General features: G+C 43.5%; 1 protein-coding gene and 1 long non-coding RNA gene across 2 annotated transcripts in view; one reads left to right on the top strand and one right to left on the bottom strand.

Annotated features, from left to right (window-relative positions):
• Positions 1–12,030, bottom strand: part of MED14 (mediator complex subunit 14) — a 37,011-nt gene extending 24,981 nt beyond the window's left edge. Inside the window, exons 1-5 of the mRNA XM_013190909.3 lie at positions 11,739–12,030; positions 9,912–9,938; positions 3,388–3,493; positions 2,534–2,707; positions 1,645–1,774 (exon numbers count right to left, since the gene is read on the bottom strand). Coding sequence (XP_013046363.2) covers positions 1,645–1,774; positions 2,534–2,707; positions 3,388–3,493; positions 9,912–9,938; positions 11,739–11,920 — 619 coding nt within the window. The 5' untranslated portion in view covers positions 11,921–12,030. The remainder of the gene's footprint in view (positions 1–1,644; positions 1,775–2,533; positions 2,708–3,387; positions 3,494–9,911; positions 9,939–11,738) is intronic.
• A 275-nt stretch (positions 12,031–12,305) lies between these two features.
• Positions 12,306–15,123, top strand: part of LOC125180961 (uncharacterized) — a 42,646-nt gene continuing 39,828 nt past the window's right edge. The window contains exon 1 of the long non-coding RNA XR_010825852.1: positions 12,306–12,613. This is a non-coding gene — a long non-coding RNA (uncharacterized lncRNA). The remainder of the gene's footprint in view (positions 12,614–15,123) is intronic.

The following is a 15,123-nucleotide window of genomic DNA, read 5'->3' as shown; positions in this document are numbered from 1 at the left end:
CAGCATGGACAGAAGCACCCAACTGTCTTGCACAGCAGTACTTTAGTCAGGATAATTTAACATTTGTGCTACTTTAACACAGAGTAACATTGAGCTGACTGCTAACATGTGAAGTTACGTAAACAAAATGTCTACCTTAATTTTCCAATTCTTTGCTATCTCAATAACTAATACTTGAAGCAATATCCAAAAGAGGTTCACAAACAAAAAGTCCAGGCTAGCATTGGAAACACGTTATGTCACTGCAAACCATTTACTTAACATTAAAATATTTTAACGTCATTTTTATGTAGGGAAGATACACTTTTGCACAATTTATATGTATGCAGACAAGCAAAGATTATATACACTATTTATGCAATTGACACGTATGTCCTTACACTTTTGTAAACACTGCTATCAGTTTTAAGAGCTGGGAACAAAGATGGCCAAAACTATGTAAGTAAGGTCATAAAGGGAATGAGTAGCAAAGCAGACGATTTGGCACAAGTCATTAATATAAACTGTGGGTAAATCTTTTCAATCACCCAACAAAATATGTCATATATACACAGCTTTACAATTCTTGAAATTTAGAAAAATTCCTACTGAAATTTTAACCATTTAAACTCAAAGTTGCAGATTCTGAAGCATACCAGACATGCTCTAAAAGCAAAGTAAATCCAAACCAGAAACTACTAATCATTGAAATGTTAACTAAACAATCTGAAGACTCATTTACACTACAGTTAAGACAAAAAAAGGCTTTAATATTGGTATTGCAAGTGTTTACATAGGAATCAGTGAAAACTATTACTATGATTTTTCAGAAACAGCTTCAGTCTAGATCTGTGGGTTATGATTTATATGTGGCTAATTTTGTCTTAGTAAAAAATATGGACTAAGTCCACTCCAGACCTATTTTCTGTCTGTGATTCTGTAATAATCTAGTTTATAGCCACCCTGCCTGTAAAATAAAAAAAAAAAAAAAAAGACAAAAAAAGTCATCGTAATGTCTATCACTACTTAGGCTAAATGAAAACAGAGATCTCAAAACAGATCGCTATAATTAAGAGATCTGGAGCTGCAATGAGCCACAGAACAAAATGTGTGCAGAAATATGAACAGATTTCATGCGTGAAGATGAATATCAAAACAGACTAAAAAAAGCAACATTTGAGTAACTTGTTTAGGCTAAAATTCCAAGTTTCTACAAGAAACACCTAACAGTTTAATTATATTGCATTTTTAAAGTAACTTAAGGCAAAGCAGTCACATTGTTAGGTTTAACACGGACCAGGAAATGAGCATCTCTATTTGTTACAGTATTGTCTTAAAAGAAGGGGAGAACCTTTCATAATACACTTGTTGAAAGGGCAAGACAGTGTCTACAACCTTTTGCTACCACCTGCAAAAGATTTCTGTTTGAAAGTAAATATTTCAGAAAGATTCTGGGTGTCCTCATTTTTCAATACAGGAAAAGACATAATTTGACATGCAGAGACAAAATCCCAGTTTTATAGATCAAACATGCCTGATGATTGCCTAACAATCTCACTTCAGCTTTTAGCCTTTTTTTTTTTTTTTTAAAAAAAAAGCACTAAAGCAACAATTTTAAGTCAGTTGGAAACAAACTGTTCTTCAAGAAGTAATTCGAGTTCTTACCAACTGTAAGATTTGCCAACTGGGGAGGGAGATCTGTAGTCACTAGTCGATGTCGAAGAATCTGGTTTAGCTGATGAAGGGTGGTTTGCTTTTCACTCTTTGTAATTGGGTCAGGAGGGATAATTTTATCCTGTTAAAATAAACACGAAATAATCTACATATCTCAAACACATCTAATACATTACCAGAAGCAATGATGGAAACTAATCAGACCAGAAGTCTGAAAATATGAACACTACAAGCCATTACAGCTGAGGAAAGGTGTTTCCCTCTCCCCCCCCAGTTATTTACATTTCACCCGAGACTGATCATGGAATAAAACTGATCATCTTGGATCAGTCAAAACAATTCTTGGCCTTACAACAGGCTAAACTCATTTTTAAATACTAACAGTTGAAAGCCATTCCTTATCTGTAGCTATAAGTCTAAGTCACAGATACTGCTGTTTATATTTCTTCACAAATCTTCTTATTTTGCATTTAATCAGTAAGAAAAGGCAGCAACATTAAAGAGATGAGTGAGTAGTTCAGTACATTTCCAAATACAATATGCTATAGCCAAAACAGAGAATATCAGATGATCAGAATATCTAATTTTTACACCATGTTTTTCTGGGATGGTGTCTTAGCATGTACAAATAGATAAAGAATGAAAACTTGCTGTTATACTTACCCTAGAGCAGAACTAGTTTAAACTGAAAGAATGTTTTACTGGGAAAGGAAAACTTTTTGAAATAGGAAGCGCTCTGTCAGAAACTGACACTACAGAGACTTGGCATTATGCCTGTATTAAACTACACTTCCATTTGCACGTATCAGAAAATTAGTTTCATTAGCATGCATTTGACAGGGATCCCTCTCACCCCAAAACATATTGTAACATTATTTACCCTAATGCAGGTAGGCAGGCGTGGGTATGATCCAGTTGTCAGAACATCAATTGCATATGGGATAGCAAAACTAGGTAGACGAGCATGAACCAAAGCATCTCTAGCTAGAGATGCCAGACGATCAGCAGTGTCCACAAACAGAATGGCTTGCTGATCTAAAAAACTTGATATCATCTGTAGAAGACAAGGGGGAGGAAAAAGAATGTCAAAAAATCCACAAGTCGATGGCTCTTTACATTCAGCTCACCTAGAGCACATAGGACTGAGATGGTTCTATCCCTATCCGTTACTTCCTTCCCATTCAAGTAATCACGTCTGTAAAACAAAGAATGAATGCTCTGGCCATTTCTTACATTCAGATGCTGAGGACACTTTAAATCTGCATGCCATTTCTGATGCTGCGGAGGATCTGTGAAGCCTCAGAGTTCTTTATCTGATGATTGCTACCGGAATGCTACCAAACTTGTTTGTCATCACTCCAGGCTTGGTGTTTGGTTTGCAACATTCTGGGCTTTACTCATATTTAACCAAGAACAGGATGAAAATGATAAGAACTTACACACTGAAATCGCCATCTTCCCCATCCTATCACCTAACCCCCGAGCACTCTTAGAAACTACGTGCAGACATGCCTTTTTCATTTGCTGCCACTGAGCTTTTGGGAACATGAACTGTTAAGAGACAGTATTATATATTTTTTCAGTAGAAGGAAACTGGTTGTCACTTAGCATACGTTTGCCTGTGAAATACAAGTTTGGGTTTGTTTTAAACTTCCATAGCAAGGAAAAGTTAGAGTGTACCAAAATCCCACAGTACTAAAGATTATTCCATACCAAACTCTGTTGCTAACTTACCGCACATTTTTCCACCTTTCCAGCATTATTAGCCCATTTGACTAAGGCTAACAGACGAACAAACAGTTGACGAGTGCGGCTTGCAAACTGTACTATTTCTATTTTTCTGCAAAAACAAGAAACAAACAGACATTAAACCAGCATTCAAATAAATAAAAATTGCAATGATAAAGAATTATTTAGCTCACTACTTTGAGCATGTATACGCTAACAACGTGCAGAGATTCTAACCAGCCAAGACTGTCTGGGGAAACAAAAAAGCATACTCATATGAATTAATTACTAATTTTAAGAGAAACAATTCTCTAGTGAACTCAACATCATTATTTGTATACCTTTTGTGATTAAGTTTAAAGTAACAAGAGCAAGCGGACAAAAAGAACATTCCTCACCACAATGGATATTAGCCTCTACCAAACAGAACTTGTATCTCCTTCTGATCCTAACCTGTAAAATACATACTCGTAACACAGATAGAGTCTGTTCCTGCTAAGTGTTGGTGTAACGAGGTAAACCCTTTTGTGTAATACATAAAGCACAATCTGATTGTAGCAGGTGACTGTTTAGGCCAGAAGTACCACTAATATCATCTGGTTCAGTCTCTTGCATTACATACTATAAGCCTCATCCAAAAAGTTGGGCATTAAGTCAATAACTTCTCTTCATTCCAGACTATGTATTTTAGAGTGCCATCCAGCCCGATACTAAATTTTCATGCGATAGACAAGCTGCTGTGTAAGTATTGCTCTAATAGTACAGTAACTAGAGTAATCAAAGCAAGTTGTTAAAAATTTTTTAAGGTTAACAAAAACATAGTGGTATTTGGAAGATGACTACAGTGAGACTTTAGAATGTCAGAAATCTCCCCAAAAAATTAACCAGAGAAGTTGCTAAAATCTAGAAGTAGTTATGTCAACCCAACATCTGTGGTGAAAAAGCCATGACAGCAAGAAAAATTCAAACTCATGTTCCGTGGCTGGAAACCAAAGGGTATCCAAAAAAAAAAAAAGATCAGAAAAAAGCACTGCAATTTAATGACAAAAAATATTTTTAAAAAGTACAGTGTTCCAGTAACTGCTTCATTAATACCACTATACAAAATTACAGAAGGCTTGTTACTTCTATTTGAGATAATCCTACTTCCATAATCATGGCTATCACGCCTAAATCACAATTGCACTGGGAATTCACATCCATCTACGCCTCTACCAAGAACCCAAAGAGTTTTTCCAATTTTTCTGTGTTCTTTCATTCTTCATTACAGATACAGAACCTTATGTTGGGTTGCATAAAAAAAATGAAATTGTTCAAGGAAGATAAAACTTCAGGAAAGAATACATTAACAAGTTCTATAAATGCAAAGCAGAACACATTAAAAAGCTTTTTAGTGACCACATTTAAGAAACCCTTCAAAATAATTCATCTTTAATATAAACAAAAATCACAAATGCTTTGTTTCTAGCAAAGTCTATTCCAATGAGCAGAAAGCTGAGCAGGTTTGGCAGAGGCCAGCTTGACTGAACAGGAAACCCCTGACCAAACAATGCAAATAGGAAGCACAAAGAAGGTGGGAGAGGGCAACACACAAGAGCTGTTCAAGCATACAGCAACAAGTGTAGGAAAATCAGAACTCAGAAGCAAAACTAGCAACAGATGAAAGTCAACAAGGACTTCTTTAGGCACATCAGCAGCAAAAGACTAAGGAAACAAAAATCCAGTGCTCAGCAGAGCAAGATACAATTGACATGGAAAAAGCCATGATACTGAGTACATTCTTTGCCTTGGTCTTTACTGCTAAGTTCTGATCTCAGATATTTCACATCATTTAGCCTAGTGGCATCGTATGGGGGAGTGAAGCATTAGCTACAGTAGAAGAATACCAGGTTAAGGACCACTTAAGCAAGCCTGAAATACTGAAGTCCATTGGAGCAGACGGGCTGCATCCAAAAGTGCTGAGGGAATTGACCCGTTCCACCGTAAAGTAGCTCCGTAATTTTCAAAAGGCCACAGTGATGAGGTCTTAATGACTGGAAAAAGGCAAACAACACGCCAGCCTTCAAGAAGAAGGATTCAGGGACCTATGTGCCAGTCAGCCTAAGCTCAGTTAACAAGACATATTATGTAGAAAATCTTTCCAGAAGCTACGTCCAGGTAAGCAACAATCATGAAAGCAGTTTGGGAACCGTCAGTGCAGATCTGCCAAGGACAAACCATCCCTGAACAACACAATTGCCTTCTACAGGATAGCCAGCTCCGTGATCAAGGGGAGAGCAAGAGATGTATTTACAATGCCTTTTCCACAGCTTTTGACAAGACCACCCGTAGTATCCTTGCAGCCAAGTTGGTAACACATGAAATATATAAGTGCCAGACATGAAAGCCTGACTGGCTGCCAGCTGGATTTCCTTAATGGTGGTTACTACTTATCTTCCTTAAGGGTCAACACTAGGGCCAATACAACTTCACACTTCCATCAACAACCTGTATGATGTGAAGGAAAGCAGCCTTTGAGAACTTGCAGGTCATGTCAAACTGGACAGAGCAAACAAAGGGACCTCAGTTGGACAGAGGAATTGGTTGACATGAATCTGTACTGGGTTTACTTGGCAAGGAACTGGTAGCAAGGAGGGTGCAGGGGTGGCCTCTGTGAGCAGAGCCCAGCAGCTGCCCCATGTCAGAGCAGAGCCAGCTCCAGCCAGCTCCAAAGGGACCTGCTGCTGGCCAGAGCCAGGGAGCGACGCTGGGTGGGACTCTGGGAGAGCAGATTTAGGGAAGGGAAACAACGCCATGCAACAGCAGCTGGGGGAGGGGTGAGAAATTGTGAGGGAAGCAGCCCTGCAGCCCCCCAGGTGAGTGCAGCAGGAGGGCAGGAGGTGCTCCAGGCAGGCAGCAGCAGTTCCCCTGCGGCCTGTGCAGGGAGAGGCCCCCGGTGGAGCAGGCTGTCCCCCTGCAGCCCACGGGTCCCACACGGAGCAGATCTCCACGCTGCAGCCCGTGGAGGAGCCCACGTGGAGCAGGTGGATGTGGCCTGGAGGAGGCTGCGGCCCATGGAGAGCCCCCGCAGGAGCAGGCCCCGGGCCGGAGCTGCAGCCCGTGGAGAGGAGCCCACGCAGGAGCAGGGGGTCTGGGGGGAGCTGCCGCCCGCCCGTGGGGGACCCGTGCTGGAGCAGTTTGCTCCTGGGGGATGGATGGACCCCGTGGTACGGAGCCGTGTGGGAGCAGTGCTGGAAGAGCTGCTGCCTGTGGGCAGCCCCCGCAGGCTCAGTTCGGGAAGGACGGCATCCCGTGGGAGGGACCCCGCGTGGAGCAGGGGCAGAGAGGGACCGTGAGCGAGCGGCGGAGACGAAGCGTCAGGGGCTGACCGCAGCCCTAAGGAGGATGTAGGTGGGGGTAGATGGGGGGAAGGTGTTTTTATTTTGTTTTTCTTACCACTGTAGTCTGCTAGTGGTAGGCAATAAATTTCTCTAATCTCCCTGTGCTGAGTCTGTTTTGCATGTGACAATAATCGGTGAGTGATCTCCCCGTCCTTATCTCAACCCTTGAACCCCCTCCATTGTATTTGCTCCCCTTTTTCATTCAAGGAGGGGGAGTGAGAGCATAACCATGGTGGAAGTCAGCTGCCCAGCAGGGTAAAACCACCACAGAACCTCATGAGGCAAAGAAAACATGCAAAGCCCTGTATGTGTAACCAAACAACCTCATGTAACCGCAGAGGCTGAAGACGATGCAGCAGCTGGGCAGATATGCAGAAATGGACCTGAGGGTCCTTGTGGACAGGTGAACAGGCATCAGCAACGTGCTCTTGCAACAACAGCAGGCTGTATTAGCATAAACCCAGCCTAGCTCAAGGGAAGTGATTATTTGCCTTGAGTCAGCACTTGTCAGACTGCATCTGAAGCACTATGCCCAGTTTTAACTCCCTAGCCTAGAAAAATTATCACCATACCACCATACAGAAGTAAGTTAGGGGCTAGAACACATGAGAAACAAAGAGCAGCTGAGGAAACTGTGTTCGCATTTGCTGAAGTGAAGGTTACAGTGAGATACTCCTGCTGTCTTCAAATATCTAAAGGGGTGTTATAAGATGGACATAGACTCTATCAAAAGGATAAGGAAAGACAGCCACAAACTACAACATGGGAACACTACTTATATATATTAGGAAAGCAAAAAGAATAATAATAAAAAAAATACCAAAACCACAATGAGTTAGTCAAAGACTGAAGCAGGCTGCCCAGAAAGATTGCAGGAATTCTATCCTTGAAGATATTAAAACTCAACTGGACATGACTCTGAGCAAACTGAACCAACTTTGAAACTGTCTTTTACTTCAGGCAGAGGTTTGGGCCAGATATCTCTGAAGCACCTTGCAAACCAAAATTACGTATGCCTACGAAACAAGTGAAAAAGCAGCCATTTTGTCATTAAGGAATGAAAAATAAGTGTTTCACAAAAAATAGCCAATTGTGCTGCTGTTGAAGTTATGAATAACCCATTTTTACAACAGTTCTGAACTTGGTTCTCTTTAAAAATCTTCTCATGTGGATGATATCCTTTCCTGCAAATTTGAGAAAGTAACAGACTGGTTCACTAACTAGAGGGAAAAAAAAGAGGGAAAATTCTAGGTTTTAGGAAAACTGTGTTTATATAGTTGTTGGAAGAATAGTAACAGGAACTGTTTGTTGACAAACACAGGCATAAGGTTCTACCTTCCATTTGCCAACAAAAGAAGACAGGGCCTTGCAAAGGCATTGTAATCCAGGTTCCAGTTAAAAATCTTATACAGGCATTACTGTATTTAGAAAAACAATTTCACATGCATTACACTATTGGAGGATAAAGGAAAAGATGACAGTACTGAGCAAAACAGTTGCTAATACCAAGAAGAAACTCCCTGGATTTTCCCTAGAATTCAACATTATTTTACACCACATTATGGTTTTTAATCCAATTGCTTTCTCGACAGAAAAAGACTTCAAGGGTGATTTATTCCTATCAGTGATAATTATGCTAATAAATGATGCTTTGCAAAGAAAAGCCGATATTATATTAATATTCATAATTTTCTATCAGTTTTTCTTTTCATAGCTTCTCTTAGCTTGGCACCGTCGTAAAGAATTTAGATTTTATGTGAACTTTATTAGAGGATAAGATCATCACATCTTCATCAAAGTATGTATGCCATGTCCCTAGGCTAGCTTCAAGAAACAGTGCTTAAAGCACAGCTACTGCTGCCATTGCAGCTCTCAAAGTTAGGAAAAAATAGAATAATTTGGGTAGTTAAGCCATCCCCCTTAAGAGATGTCCTTCGGAGCTGGAAAGCCATTTCATCAAGAAGAGCTAAATAAGTCAAAGTTAACATGGATGCAAACATTTAGCTTCAAGATGCTTTCAGCTGCAGGACATCCTCTGTGACCATTCAAGACAGTCTTAATAGAATACAGGTAAAAGAAAATAAGCCAAACATGTTACTTCAACCCTGTGTGCCCCACGCAGTAGGGAAGCCCCCACGTGAGTAAGAGGGAGCTCTGGACCCAAGCCAAATGTCATAGCTTCAGTAAATATGGTGAAATTTTCCAATACAAATAGATTGTTTTTCTTTATAAAATATTATGCATAGGAAAAGAAAAAGGAGGTGCAAGGAATCATCCCAGGTTATGATCTTCTGAAAGCGGGATCAATTTCACAACAGGTTATGAGAGTTTCGGAAAATTTGAGATAACTGATTCAATAATGATCCTGGTACATGGAATTCTTTATTGGCATTCTTAGGAATATCATTGCTGTTATATGTCTCCAAAGAAAATTAGGTCAATAAGAGTGTTAATGCAAATAATAAAGGAAAGTTTATTCAAAAGAATAAATAATATTTCATAAAATTTATTCAAAGAGACAAAAAGCAAATCAAGTTCATTGATCTTTGGGAGAGGGGATGGTGGACATTTTAAAAAGGAAGGCCTGTTCTGCTCTCTTACACTTGCTTTCTAATAATCTTAATAATGCAAAACCACACAGAACAGGTAAAGAACATGGCTCTCTTAAATGGTATGTTATGATAAGAAAGACAGATAACAAAGGAAAAGGCAGAAAAGAAGTTTTTACCTTGTCTCCATTGCTGAACTGCTACTTCTGATCAAAATGTTTCTTTATCACACTAACTAGAATCTATTTAGGTTCTCCAGCTCCCTTTCACGTTAGATTTACTGTCACTTCACTGCCATTAAGAGAAAAATGCCCTTAACAGATTTCACCTATTATAACAACAACAGCAGGTTACCGAACTGTGCAAAAAAAGAGCCCCAAAACCACCCTCCCCCCCAAAAAAAAGAAAAAGTATTGTCATCAATGCTGAGGAAAATCTTGGAGCTATGCAGTGACAGCAAGACAATCAAGGCTTATTTCTTGCATAAAATCTAAAATTAGGAAAAAAATATTTTATTGAAACAGCTCTATACTGATCTTAACATCGTAAACAAAATTGTGTATTTTAAACAGGCATTACAGACGGTCTTATCATAACTCACCTTTCCATATCAGTCTTTCTTGGTAATCTGCATTAAAAAAGGAAAAAAAAAAAGCGTATTACCTATTGTTCCATTATATTTCATACCACTACAAAAGAAATTTTGTTAGTAACCTTCAGCTAAGTACATGAAGAACTTACACATACCTATAAAGAGCATTTCAAAGTTTCTACAATTGCAGATGTTTCCTAAATACAGTGAAATTGCATGTTTGACATCTCTAGAAAGCAGTCTAGTTTAGGCAGTGAGGGATGGGCAGCGGGGAGAATCAGGTATGCAACGGTAGCGCTGGTACCTGCTGGAGTCCTGTACCGGTTAAAGTGGAACTGGCCAAATGAATTTAAGAGCTTGAAGAACATTTAAGTCTGAAGACTTCTGCTGAACCAGGAGAGCCACACGTACAGTACCACCACCTGCGCTTCACAATTTATGATTCTCAGTAAGCATCCGTGGCAAGCGTTAATTAATTCATAGTAGCAATCCTAGATCATCTACAGCGGGTGTTAAATTTGGCTGCTTACTGACTCGCCTGAAGTGAGTTTCTCTTCCATCAGTCTCGAAGGGAAAAATGCTATGCTCCAGAGCTTTATCAGCTACCTGTACGACAGATACTGCTGCGGAGAGAGGACTGTATTCCCGTAAACCATAATGTTATGAAGATGTTACAGGCACCTCATTTCAGTTAGTTTTCATTCCAGGACTAGGCTGGCGCTGGTAAAGGAGCAAGAACTCATTTTGTTGGAAGGAAGAATACTTTCCAGACAGGCTTTTTATTAGCCATATCCATACTTTATAGGGAAATACAGTAGAAAACTCTAGCTCACTCCACTTTTGGAGGAGGCATCATGTAGCTTATAAACTACCTGGTGAACCAAAGTGCTGAAAGCATTTTCCATGTGTTCCTCACACTATCTAATTTACTTTGTACCTTAATTACACTCAAGTCAAAAGAACCAGTTCCACACCATCAAACAAGCATAGAAGACATCGGAGGCATACGCTCCTACAAGAACGCGTACAGAATTAATTGCTGCCTGCAGATACCGTAAGCATACAGGTGAGATACTGACTAACATTTGGAAGCTTTTTCCAAAGTAAACTAAAACTCCTTGTCTCTTCTAGAGTTTGAACGCTCTTAACCCCAAGTAAGCAAAACTTTGTTTGCACACTCGCCAGCTATGGTGATTTACAAGAACTATACGTGTTTTTTTGTCTCCCTTTTGCTCTGTGTGTCACATCTTAAAACATACACAAACCTCACAGGCATCTCTAAGGTTAAGCAAACTAAAAGAGAAGGAGGCTCGCTCACTGTCAGAATGCTTTCAGGAAAGTTTTCCTTGGCCCAAAAACATTCCTTTGTTTTGCCACTTCAAACACAACTACATTAGCACTACAGACTGTGAAGCAAACATAAATATTTCCTTTTCCTCCCAAACAACCAAGTGCTGTTTTAAGGAGCACTTAAGTAACTCCAAGAGCTGCGGCACCTGAAAATGCCTCAGATAATGCCTTAGTTTCAGGTGTTTCATGTATTTTGACGTCAGCAGGAACACCACGGCTGGGCTTTCTGGCCGTCCCGTGGGGTCAAACTCGAGCATTAAGACCACGGTGTCTACTCGGAAGCTCCGCATCCCCCGCGGTGCTTCCCCCTCTTTACGCCAGGGCGCTCCCCAGCTTCCCCCAGACCCCCGCACACCGCCCGGTGCGAGGCAGGGCTGCACGAACCGGGCACCTCCGGGGGCGGCAGAGGGGCGAGGAGCCCCGGAGCCCCCCGGGGCCGGGACACAACGCGGCGGGGAAGGAGGGGGGCGTCTCGGGGGCACTCACAGGTCTGCCAGCACGGTGAGCTCGGCGTACGTGCGGTGCAGGAGGAAGTCGATGAGGGTGCTGAGCCGGTACCCGGGGCTGGCGGCGGCTGTCACGGCGCCGGGGGCCGGCGGGGCCGGTGCTGAGGCGGGGCCCCCGCCGGCCGGCACCAGCTGGTTGCTCTCCAGCTGCACCGGCGCCATGGCGGCGGCGGCGGCGGCGCCTCGAGCCCGGGCAGAAGCGAGCTCGGCAGCCCGGGGGCCGAGGAACGGGGGGCCGGGCCGGGTCGGGGGGCGGCGGTCGGCGGGGAGCGGAGCGGGGCGGGCGGCGCTCACAGCCCGCCGGGCGCAGGGGCCGCCGCCATCTTGGCGGCACGGAACCGGAAGCGAGGGGCCGAGGCGGACCGGAAAGAGAACCGCTCCGGCACGGCCGGGGGCGGGGGGGGCGCTCCGGGGACGGGGGGGGGGAGCCTCCGCGGGGGGGGGGCGGGGCCTCGGAGAGGGGGCGGGGCCTCGGTGAGGGGGCGGGGCTTCAGGGAGGGGTGGAGCCTCCGGGAGGGGTGGGGCCTCGGTGGGGGGGGGAGCCTGAGGGGGCGGGCGGTTGCGGCCGTTGGCGGTGGCCGTTGCGGGGAGCTCGCGCCGCCGCTGAGCCGTTGGGGCGGGGCCGCCTGAGGGGAAATGGCGCCGCGCAGAGGGCGGGGGGAAGATGTGTGGGGAGAGGGGGAGCCGGGCTGCTGGGCGCTGGGGGGGTGTCGGTGCTCAGCGGGGGGAGCCTTTCCGAGGCGCGTTGGCGTGTTTCTGGCTTCCCCAGCAACTGGTGTTTTTTGGGGTGGGGGAGAAGGAACCGTGAAGAAGTGAGCGTGCGGTGTTTGTGTGCTGGTTGCCAAAGCGCGCTGCGTAAGGAAGGGAGCGGTGTAAATCCCGGGGGGGGGGGGGGGGGGGGGGGTTCGTTAACGGCTCGCTCGTGTGTTAAACCGTAAATTCTTGCCGTGTGACTACAAATAGATCCCCAAAGTAGGCGTAATACAGGCAATAAATACCCAAACCTTCAACAGGTATTAAAACACTGCCACTTCTTCAAGTTTTTTAAAAGAAATTCCACTTGTTTTATAAAATGCAGACTTTTAAAAATCTCTTCTTACTGATCTCTTTTCAAGAGGGCAGTAAGCAATAAAAGGCAACGTTGTTACTATTTTTTTCCAACGTGAGAAATGTGTAATCAACAGTTTAATCAAAAAAATAAATATGCATCTAGGCCAGGAGCGAGAAGAGTCAGTTATGTTCCTGCAGGGAGTGCTCATTGCACCAGGTTATGAGCCAGTTGCCAGCGGACAAGGAGCAGCTTTGCTGGCAGGCGAGCTCTGCCATAACCACTGTGGAATCACAGAATCATTAAGGTTGGAAAAGCCCTCCAAGATCACCTGGTCCAACCATCCCCCTACCACTAATGTCACCCACTAAACCATGTCCCTAAGCACCATGTCCAGCCTTTCCTTGAACACCCCCAGGGACGGTGACTCCGCCACCTCCCTGGGCAACCCGTTCCAATGCCTGACTGCTCTTTCTGAGAAGAAATGTCTACTCATTTCCAGCCTGAACCTCCCCTGGCACAACTTGAGGCCATTCCCTCCAGCCCTATCACTAGTTACCTGCGAGAAGAGGCCAACCCCCAGCTCCCCACATCTTCATTTCAGGTAGCTGCAGAGAGCAATAAGGTCTGCCCTGAGCCTCCTCCAGACTAAACAACCCCAGTTCCCTCGGCCGCTCATCAAGGCAGTACGTTGAGCAAGGCAGGCTGGCTCTCCATCCTGTGCATCCACCTGGAGCAGAGTGTGGGTTAGGAAGGGGCTGGATTGCTACAGGGGTGAGCTGTGCCAGCCCCATTACTTGGTGCTGTGCTCTGCAAAAGCTAATTCGGTAGACTGCTTCAGTGGAAATGAGACAGATGTACAATCCTTAGACTGGCAGGTGGGTGCTGCTGGTTGTTTGGGAATTTTTTTTTTCCTAAAACCCTTAAAATATATTCAGATCTACGTTTTACTCCTCCTTTACCCCCCAATACAGGTGAAAGAAATGCCTGCTTTGTGCTGTTAAAATTATAAAGGATGGAGTGATTAATACTATTGGGATTATGTTGTGATGCAAACAAGTGTGTTTTGCTTGGTGTGTATTGAAAGTTCTTGAAAAGGTGTGTTTTTCCAAATGTATGAAAAACATTTTCCCCCTCTATGTGCATGAATAAATGCCATGTACCCATTTTACGGCCAACTAGTTGCATTACTGAAGAAAATGCCAACTTCAACATGCACCGGAATGTGATTAGGCTGTATATTATAAGACCTATAACTTAGAAATACAGGCTCTTTTTTATTGTTCTTTCTCCTTCTTCCCATCTCTTCTCTTACAATTTAGTCCAGAATAAAATTCCCATTGATTTTAGTGGTGCAGGCTGAGACTTTTTGATGAGGCAGGTGGAAAATCATGATGGGATCTGACTTTGCCCCTGTTAGAGCTGTTCCTCTGGTCCTGGTGAATTCTCCAGCTTTTCTGGAGAGGGGCTGAAGGAAGCTGCCTTTCTCCATTCCTCTTGGAGAGGAGAAGGTTGATCAGAGCTGCTGCAGGGATCACACTGAGCTCTCCTCTCACGTGGCTGCCGAGGAAAAGAAGCTCTTGATATTGTTTTCAGGGAATTGAAGCTCAAGGCTTGTGCTTGTGGGCAGACAACAATGGTGCTGTTGGGAGACTCTGCAAGATTTGTTGTTTTGACAGTAAGCTGGAGATGAATGTTAGGAGCTCAAAAATCGAGTGACTGGCCTACATAGTACTCATGAAAAAAGAAACATACGTATATGTGGTTTTGCTTCTTGTTGCCTTTCTGAGGTTGGCAGCACTCACACTTCTTATGCTACCACTTCTAAGAAGAACGAGCATTGTATCTAAACCCAAAACCCCACCTTAAAGAAAGTGGAAATAGGTTTCACAAGTCTTTTGGGGTGGCAAAGGCAAAACTATAGGAGGGAGAAAGCACGGGCTGTTGGGGTTACTGTAAAGAGTACCAGTTTTTTTGGGGGGGAGAGAGGACTCTGCACAGCGTTCTGACAAGGACCTGATGAATTGCTCAGCAGTTAGGGAGACTGTAGATAACCTGTGTATAGTCTACCGCTCTCCCTAAGGTTGATGAACAGAGTTTTGGATTTATCAAGTTCTAAAAAAGGACAACAAAGCTTCAGTTCTGACTGGGGCTGTTGGTTCCTGCAATCTCACAGATACTCAATTTCTTAACATTTAGTTTCATGAATGGAAAATGGTATATCTGGTTACGGACTGCAGTTGTGGACTGCTGATCAGGCCTGCACTCATTATCTCTGCAAATTTTTTGCTTGTAGATAGCAAAATGTTTTAATATT

The sequence above is a fragment of the Anser cygnoides genome, chromosome 1 (genome assembly GCF_040182565.1).
Source record: "Anser cygnoides isolate HZ-2024a breed goose chromosome 1, Taihu_goose_T2T_genome, whole genome shotgun sequence".
In the NCBI taxonomy this organism is placed as follows: Eukaryota; Metazoa; Chordata; class Aves; order Anseriformes; family Anatidae; genus Anser; species Anser cygnoides.
The sequence above is the reverse complement of the archived record's forward strand: the minus strand, read 5'-3'. Positions and strand labels throughout refer to the sequence as shown.